General features: G+C 39.0%; 1 protein-coding gene across 1 annotated transcript in view; it reads right to left on the bottom strand.

Moving 5' to 3' along the window:
* Positions 1-4,128: 4,128 nt before the first annotated feature.
* FDX1 (ferredoxin 1) overlaps positions 4,129-8,956 on the bottom strand; it is a 35,641-nt gene continuing 30,813 nt past the window's right edge. Inside the window, exon 4 of the mRNA XM_042904152.1 lies at positions 4,129-4,273. Coding sequence (XP_042760086.1) covers positions 4,159-4,273 — 115 coding nt within the window. The 3' untranslated portion in view covers positions 4,129-4,158. The remainder of the gene's footprint in view (positions 4,274-8,956) is intronic.

Below are 8,956 nucleotides of genomic sequence, written 5' to 3'. Positions count from 1 at the left end.
TCTCAGTCTGCAATTCTTACATAACAAATATTCTACCTGTACTTTATTACCTAACGTCTAGATTTCGTCAAGAAGCAACAATCAATAATGACATAATGCTCTACAGTTAAAAATGTTTACACACACCACCTTATAATTGAAAAAACTATAAAACATTGTCCAGTGGATATGATTACATGGATGAAACAGTAGTTTGGCTGAGGTACTGGGTCTAATTATCTCTACTTAACAGATATGTAACCAGAGGCTTGACTACCTCAAGATAAAACATTTGTGAGGAGGCACAGAGGGGCCTCAAGAGGCCACTATGTAATTTTCTATGAGTTAGAAAGGATTCTCATACAAATGCATAGTGAGCCTGTGGCAAAGATTTACTTAACTCATGAATGAGGGGACCAGCAGAAGGACAAAGTTGGTTCAGAGAAAGACATGAGGAACTAACACACACACACACACACACACACACACACACACACACAGTGGAAAAAAGAATGCTGTAGGAAGACTGCAGAGATAAACATCAAACAGGATAATGCCCTACAAGGCAAGAAACCATAACTCTCAGAGTTACCTTTCCTACCGCAAAGAAAACCTCTGCAACTAACAAGCTTTTCGAAGTTACTTAACATCTAACTTTAGAAGGACTGGGTCCAGGTCAATAATAAGTACCAAGTCAAAGTTACCTCCCCTAGAGCATGGGTCAGCAAACTTTTTCTGTATAAGGCGAGACAGCAGATATGTTAGGCATTATGAGCCATTTGGTCTCCGTCACAACTACTCAACTCTGCTGTTGTCAAATGAAAGCAACCATAAGCAATAAGCTTGAGGTGGGCATGGCTGCAATTCCAATCAGGCTTATTGACATAAAACAGGTGGCAGGCTTGATCTGACCCATAGGACATAGTTTGCTAATGCCTCTATCTTAGAATATCAGGTGATCCTTGGGTGCCCAGGTAGACAGTCCTCTAAGTACCACCTCAAAGTGACCTGCAGGAATCTTTTTGCTTTATTTCCAAGTTTTAGATAATTTTTAAAACAGTACCCAGGTCTTCGAACACTAAGTCCCATGCTTTTCCCTCACTATCTTGCTATCTCTCTGAGGCTTACAGTCTTTGGAGTTCAGTTAAGAAACAAAAGACTCTACTAAAGAAAGGACATTAAAACAAAATTACTAATCCTTCTCAGTCTTTTGGTTTGCTTCGTTTCACTGCCCTGAGGAATTCTCCTTAGGACCAGTCAGAAGTCTAACGCTGATGAAAAATCACTGAAGCCTGCAGAAATACATGATGGCCGACACTTCCAAGATGGAGGAGCACCCATTTGGAGGCTTGGTCATGACAGTGTCATGTGACTCACGGGGCCAGAGACCATCTATCACCTTCAGGACCTCAGCACTATGTATTTGAAGAACAAAGACCAGCAGAGAGACCTAACTTCGGCTCATTCAAAAGCTGTTTCATTCAAGGTATGTTTAAAAAAGATGACAAGTTGAACACGGTCCTCTTTAATAGAGTGGAAATTATCGGATATCTTAGGAAAACAGTCCTGTGTGTCCTGATTTCTGTTAAGTTGGAGTTAGGAGGTAGGCTCAATACATGGGCTTATCCTGGGCTCATGCAGTCTCATCTGTAACAGACTACCACAGAGCAAGATGCTAGAAGCATATTTCTTATACGATCAGGTTTTGATTAACTCAGGTTTTATTGTATACTTATTGTGGGTAAATACCATGATAGACACTGCACTTACAAAGTTGAACACAACCCAGTACTGATTCTTAAAAAGCATAGTCTGTTAGGGAAGAAATGTAGTCAGTGCTCCATGTGATAAGCACTATATAAATGCTATAAAGGGCGGTCCGGGGCAAAGTACTTGGGCAGATGAGGGAGGGATGGAGACTACTGGGTAAATCAAGCTGAGCAGTCATGGTTTTGGTAACGGCTAGCAGACGAAGTGAACCAGAAAGTCACAGAGGCTGTGCTTAATTTTATAACATCAAATCAAGTCTAAAAATTAAGGCAACTAATATATCCAGGTAGTAAGACAACAAGCAGATGGGAGTCATAAGGAAAGAGGAATAAAGGCATTGGTTAGAGAATGTATTACTGCCAGTTTCTGCAGAAGTAACACCTCTCACTACAGACATGTTTTCCGTCCACTTCTCTCCTCGATGGCCTCTAGTAGATTTCAACTATCTTATAACTCCTTGTTTCTGTTCTGAAATAGGAACTTTGTGTCTGCAAGTGGTCATGTCTTCCCCTTGCCAGCTGGTTTTCTAATTGTTAAGTTTCTAGAAACTTATAAACAAAAGAAAATCTGATAAAAACAACTTGATATCATGTGATGTGTTGACACATAAAAGGAATCCTGTTGTTGCTTAACCAAGACCATCTTTCTATTCTTAAATATTTCTCTAACGGGAAACAAAGTATGTGTGTAATGTTTGAATACCTTTGGATAGTTTACACTTAGAATAAAGTTTCATATACTATTTTTAGAAATATACATACAACACATTATTTCTATTTTTTAATTTATAGGGTGATAAGTTATCCTATAAATAAGAAATCCATCTAATAAATTCTGATCCATAATATAGTTTAACACAAAATTTCAGGGAGTTTAAGGGCAGGAAAAGCAATTACCAGAGTTGTAAAAAAAAAAAAAAAAAAAAAAAAAAGAAGAAGAAAAAGATGGGAAAATAAATAATGAATCTAAGTTCCCCTTAGAAAACATTTTTTTCAAGCAAAACGTAATTGCTCTAATGCTAAATGACTATGATAGAAACCACACGGATCACCATGTGATACTTAAATATTATAAGGAAAATAAGAAAACTGTCCTTTAAGACAAAAATTAGACAATATTTTCACAATGAAAGTTAGGCAAAAGGTTCTCAAAATTCTTAGAATTGGTCACTTGAAAAACTAATTCAGCAGTTTTGAGTTACTTACATAATTATAGGTTGGTTTTATTTGTGAAAAGCAAATACAATATTAAGTATTAGCATGTAACCAACAATTACATAGACTATTATACCAAAGGAAGCTGCCTTTCTTGATGGAAAAATGCAGAAAAATGTAAACTAAAATTATACAACATTGAAAAAGAACCCACCATTATTCCCTCTGATTTTAACCGAATGTCAAGAAGAAAACTGTGGGAGTTATAGAATAAAACCAATGAACCATCATAAAAAAGAAGACACAAGAATCTTTCAAAATGCAATATAAGAACGAATCCAGCCCTTCTCAAAAAAGTTTAGAACACTGTTGGTTAAAGAGACAATTTTCATAGGCAATAATGTGCCTGCCAGTAAGCTAACCTGAAAATAATGGTTATTGTAGTGGCTTTAAGGCATGTCTGCAAATTCTCTGACACCCCTCTCTTCAAGTGATGGGCCTGACTTAGTGCCTCATTTCTAATGAAGAGAACAGGCAGAAATGATGCTGTGTGACTTCCATAACTGGGTCACTGAAAGGATACAGCATCTACCTGGCACAGGAGCTCACTCTTACAGCGCAGGCTCTCAGAAACCAGCACCGTGCTGTGAGGAAGTCCAGATACTTTTCAATGAATCAGAATTCTGAAATATTATTTAGAAGGCAATAACTAGTTATCTTTGAAATGAAGCAGTTTACGGAGTGCTTAGTTTTGTCCACTTAATTACTGATATAAACAAGATATTCATAACTTCTCTAGTTTCAATCTGAACATATATGTTGGGTAAGAAGATGTGGGTTCTAGTACATACGTTCTAATTTGGTACATGGCCCTAGATAAGCCATCTAGGGGCTCTGTCTTTACCCACATCTAACAGGGAAAATATCTTTTTTTAACCTAACTTACAGGTAATTAAGGATAAAATTTATGTGAAAACATGTTGCTAAAGTTGCTAAACAAACCTAAGGTAAAATATGTAAGGTTTTATAATATTAACTACTTTTCTAATATTTGATTTGCTTTTTATAATTTAACCAAAATAAGGATTGCATACCTTTAGAACTACAAAATGCAGTAGTTATGTAAGGTCAATTAAAGTAGTAAAGCTAATCATCATAATAAATCCCTTCACCCATGTTCTCATTTCATTACATTAAGAAATAATAACTATAAAAATAGGTAGAATTTTGTGAAAATATTCCAATTTATTCTAGCTTAGGAGTTCTTGCCCACATCAATGGATTGCCTGGCATCGGCCACCACGTCAGGTACTCGAACGGTCATATTGTCCATAGACTTTGTCAAACAGATTTGGCAGCCCAACCGAGATCTGTGTAAGAGAGGGAGAGATGTGGTTTAGGGTCAAGTACAGATTATTCACAAGGCAGTGCAGCTGGTTGGATATTTTCTTACCCAAAGCAGTTAGAGATTCACTTACCTCTTAAATTCCCATTGCATCAAAAAGACATACCCAACCCTTTCAAAGCTAGAGGGTATAGAGGGTAGAACACAGACATGAGAAATGAAAAGCGAGGTGTTGCCAAAGCACTTTAATCTTCAGTTTCTGTCATCTACTACAACCACTGGTTTATGCTGAGAGGGCTGGCAAGCAGTGAAATGATCAGAAGGCACAACATTGGAGGAAAGAATAGAAGTTTCAGCAACACCAAGAGAACGACTGATCAATCCCCCGACAGTTAAAACCATATAGACTATAAAAGAAATCTACACTTTTTTTTAATGTTTAGTTATGTTTGAGAGAGAGAGAAAGAGAGAGAGACAGAGCATGAGCGGGGGAGGGGCAGAGAGAGCCGGGGGACACAGAATCCAAAGGAGGCTCAAGGCTCTGAGCTGTCAGCACAGAGACTGCTGTGGGGCTCGAACCCACAAACCGTTGAGATCATGACCTGAGCAGAAGTCAGACGCTTAAACGACTGAGCCACACAGGCACCCCAAAGCTATACTTTTTAAAACAAGAAATTTGAGATAATGCGTAGACTTAAGTCATCAATTATGAGATGCATATTTTTTGCCACATTTTTGACATCCCTGAAATTGAGATGCATCTTACCATCATAGCCGTGCCAGGAGCTGTGTCACATCACAGCTATGAACTCAGCGACGATGTTTTATAGGTGTCTCTTCAACTGAGTTGTGGGAAAGATGGTAATACTACATGTGTGAATTTAATTACCACTCAAAATGAGTTCAAATGGATTATAAAAGTTAAGAATACAGAAACATACACAGCAGGACATAAATTTGATATTAGTAAAGCAAATATGTGTCATCAGAAGAAGAACGGTAATTCCATTTTTTTTAAATTTTTTTTTTAACGTTTATTTATTTTTGAGACAGAGAGAGACAGAGCATGAACCAGTGAGGGTCAGAGAGAGGGAGACACAGAATATGAAACAGGCTCCAGGCTCTGAGCTGTCAGCACAGAGCCCGACGTGGGTCTTGAACACACGGACCGTGAGATCATGACCTGAGCCGAAGTCGGCCACTTAACCGACTGAGCCACCCAGGCGCCCCCGATAATTCCATTTTTTTTCAGGATTACTACCAATTTTATTTTATTTACATCTTACTTTTTTAACAGTGATGTACAAATCTATGCTTAGACAAATCTATGTCTAGCTCTTTTGAGATGCACAAAATGCTGAGTGATAACTGTGTACCGTATTTTAATCGGCAGTGCTTTTTGCTTTCTTAGAGGCACATAAAAATATTAGTCTTGCAGTCAGATTGTCTACAATTTGGTGGAATGTGGCATGCAGGTCTTTGTTTGGTTAACGCAGCCATCGAGCACTTAGTGAGCATCTGAAGGCACAGCACTAAATGTCAGTGAGTAAGCACAGAATAGCAACTCACTTCAATCTGTGTTGGACACTTTTACGTCCTAGGTACCAGGGCCGCAGTACAGAGGCAGCAGTGGGGTTAGAGCCAACCAACCAGTGGTCCAGGATCCAGCACTGAACGTGGCATGTTCACAGGCAACTTTCTTAACCCTGCCAGACATTAATTTCCTAGCCTAACCCTAAAGATGAATAATAAATGAGCTCCTCACAGGGCTGGTGTGGAAATGATTTACCAATACCAGTACTGAGGAATGTACTCTCAATCAAATAGAAGAGAGGAGACACATTTGCAGATAATGAACATGGGAGATTGTGACCAATACCACAGAGAGAGAAAGCCAAAAATTCTGAGAAGGAAGCACTTACTTCTGGCCAGGGGAGACGGTGTTTAGAACAGGCTTTAAGGATGGGGAGGAGGTAACGTTTAATAAAAGATAAAGGAGAAAGGCATTTGAGGCAAAGGTAACCAGGATTCAAGGCACATCTGAGGTGATACGGGTTCTTAGCTTGGCTCGGCTGCTATGCAAGGAGGGAGATGGGTTGGAATGGCCACTAGGCCACAGACAGCTCTGAACACCAACAGAAGAGCTTAGGTTTTAACCAGTGAGCAATGAGGGACCACTGGGAAGTTTTTGAGTAAGGGAGTAAATATAACCACAGGAAATCTTGATTTCTGATAGAAAAAAAAAATCCCCTTCTACCAATAATTCCTATTTGTTGACTGCAGACAGCCTTCGCGGTACTCAATTATGCATTTAGCTCTGTCTGCAAGAGAGAAAACGTGGCAAGCCATCTTAGACCAATTCCTCAGGGCTGTGGAGAGTCCTACCTAGAGAGACTGCTGGTGATTTCCTGCTGTTCATATAAAGAGAAGCTAATGCCAGTCTCCGGAGGCACTTTTAATTTAGTAAGAGAAACAGAGATGGAAAGAGCGGTCAGTGAAAAGGGGCAGAATACAGTAAGTGCCATGGAAGTGCAGGAACAGGAAGTGTGTGTTACGGGAACCCAGAGAGGGTTGGCCCTGGAAGACTGGGCAGTGGGGGCCTGTGGCTGTTTTCTCACTCCCTCCTTCCTCTACCCCCTTGTTCTAGGTCTCCCCAGCCTAGAAAGTGTCTGGTACCTGCAGACAAGGACAGATAGCGAGGCAGCCTTGATTTCACTATTAGTTGCATAAAATTCTGACACTGTGCCAACCCTGAAGGTATTTTCTCCAGTCACCTTTGCCATTTTTACCTGAAAATGCAAATACACTGGGGTATTGTATTTACTTTCCTCCTGAGGTTTGGTTTTCAATTCAGAGAAGCAGCTTGAAACGGTGCAAGATCAAGGGCTTTGGGGCCCAACATAACGGATTCAAATCAAGGCTGTGTTATTCTCTAGCTGCGGGGCCTTGAGAAAATCTCTGATAATTAATTAAACCTTGTTTTCCCCTATGAAATGGTGACGATACTGTCTAACCCTGAAGGTTAGAAATCGCCTCTGTAAAGTACCGAGGCATTATAGTAAGTATCTGGCATATAAATTGGTATTTTTATCATTACAGTGCTAAAAGCTATTTAATGAACGCTTTCCCCCCAGACCCTGTTCTGAAAAGTTCACAAACAACCCCACCAGGTAGGTACTAATATTATCCTCATCTCACAATTACAGAAACTGAGGCCTCTAGGCAAATTATCCCTGGAAATTGGTGGCAGCGAGCAATGACTATCATCAAATACAGATTCATAGATAATTCCTGAATTTCTCCTTCTATCGACCACTAATTCCACAAAGAGCTGGTGACACCCTATTGTGAATCGGACACTGGAGACACAGTGAAGAAACAGACACGGCACCAGCTCTCACACGAAAAGAGAGACAAGTAACCACTACGGTAAGGGCCAGATGAGCCCATGTGTCACCAGTGGGTCAATAATCGTGGGTAAGGACACCCTACAATAAACATTAAAACAGTGGTGTTTTAGCTTAAAAATTTAAGACATTTACAGAGCACTTAACTTTAAAATACATGTATGAACCAAAAGGCTGAATTTCCTTGTTCCTCTGTTTTGGAATCCTTTGTATATGGTACCCTAGAAACAGTTTCTGTCTATGGTACTAGGTTTGAACAAAATTATTTTCGTTCCAGATGTGTCCAAGTGTTTTATCACTGCTACCTGTGAGAAGCATCATACTCTCTCCCCACAACAGTCATTGAGTGTACTCTATGTGTCACTCTTCGTGGGGGAGAAAAAAGGTGTTGACAGAGAATATGGCGCCTGAAGGTGTGAAGGGGGACAGGACGATGGCAGCCACAGCCCGCTCTGCTGTGAAGTCTACAGAGATACTGCTTTCCCGGCTTCTCCCGCCGGGTATCCGTCTCACTGCCACCACGGGAGAAATGAACCACAAATGGAATAAGGTGATTCTTCACCTCTAAATAAATACTAATGAGCTAAGCAATTTTGTATTAAGTAAGATGATCTACGTTAAGGAATTAACACAATTATGGTTATATAATACACAAATCAAGCTATTATGATCACTATTACTTCTAATTTTTTAAACAACTGTTTTTCATTAGGGTCGCCAAGTTATGGTTAGACACCAAGGCCAACCTGAATTAAGCCAGCCCTCATTATGTTGTCCTTTGAAACAGTAACTCAACTAGCTACCTCCTCTAACTCCAACCAAACGACGAGGTAATTTTTTTAAATAGATATTTTTTTAAAATATCACTTGGTATCACCTGTTACTATAAATCTGACTACCTTTGAGAGGAATTCCACCCGTTAATTAATTAACAAGAATAAGCTCTGAATAAATTACTATCAGGTACACTTAGAAACAGGACTATTCATTTTAATATAGTTGTTATTATACATTAAGTTTCTTTTAAAATTCTGTTCTTTGAAGTAGGTAAAACTTCCCATAATAATTTCACCCAATTTTCAAATCTGTCCTTCAAGAACACGTAAAAAGCATTAAATTGAATCCCAACTCATTAAATTGTGAAAAATATTAATCCCTGGAATAAAAAACAGACTAAAGTAGATTTATCAGAATCTAGAACTTGTATCTCCAATACCTTCAATTGTTTTTTTTTTTTTAATTTTTTTTATTTTAACAAAATGGAAAGTTTCACAAGGGTAAAAACTGTAGAATAGTGAAAA

The sequence above is a fragment of the Panthera leo genome, chromosome D1 (assembly GCF_018350215.1).
Source record: "Panthera leo isolate Ple1 chromosome D1, P.leo_Ple1_pat1.1, whole genome shotgun sequence".
Taxonomy (NCBI): domain Eukaryota; kingdom Metazoa; phylum Chordata; class Mammalia; order Carnivora; family Felidae; genus Panthera; species Panthera leo.
The sequence above is the reverse complement of the archived record's forward strand: the minus strand, read 5'-3'. Positions and strand labels throughout refer to the sequence as shown.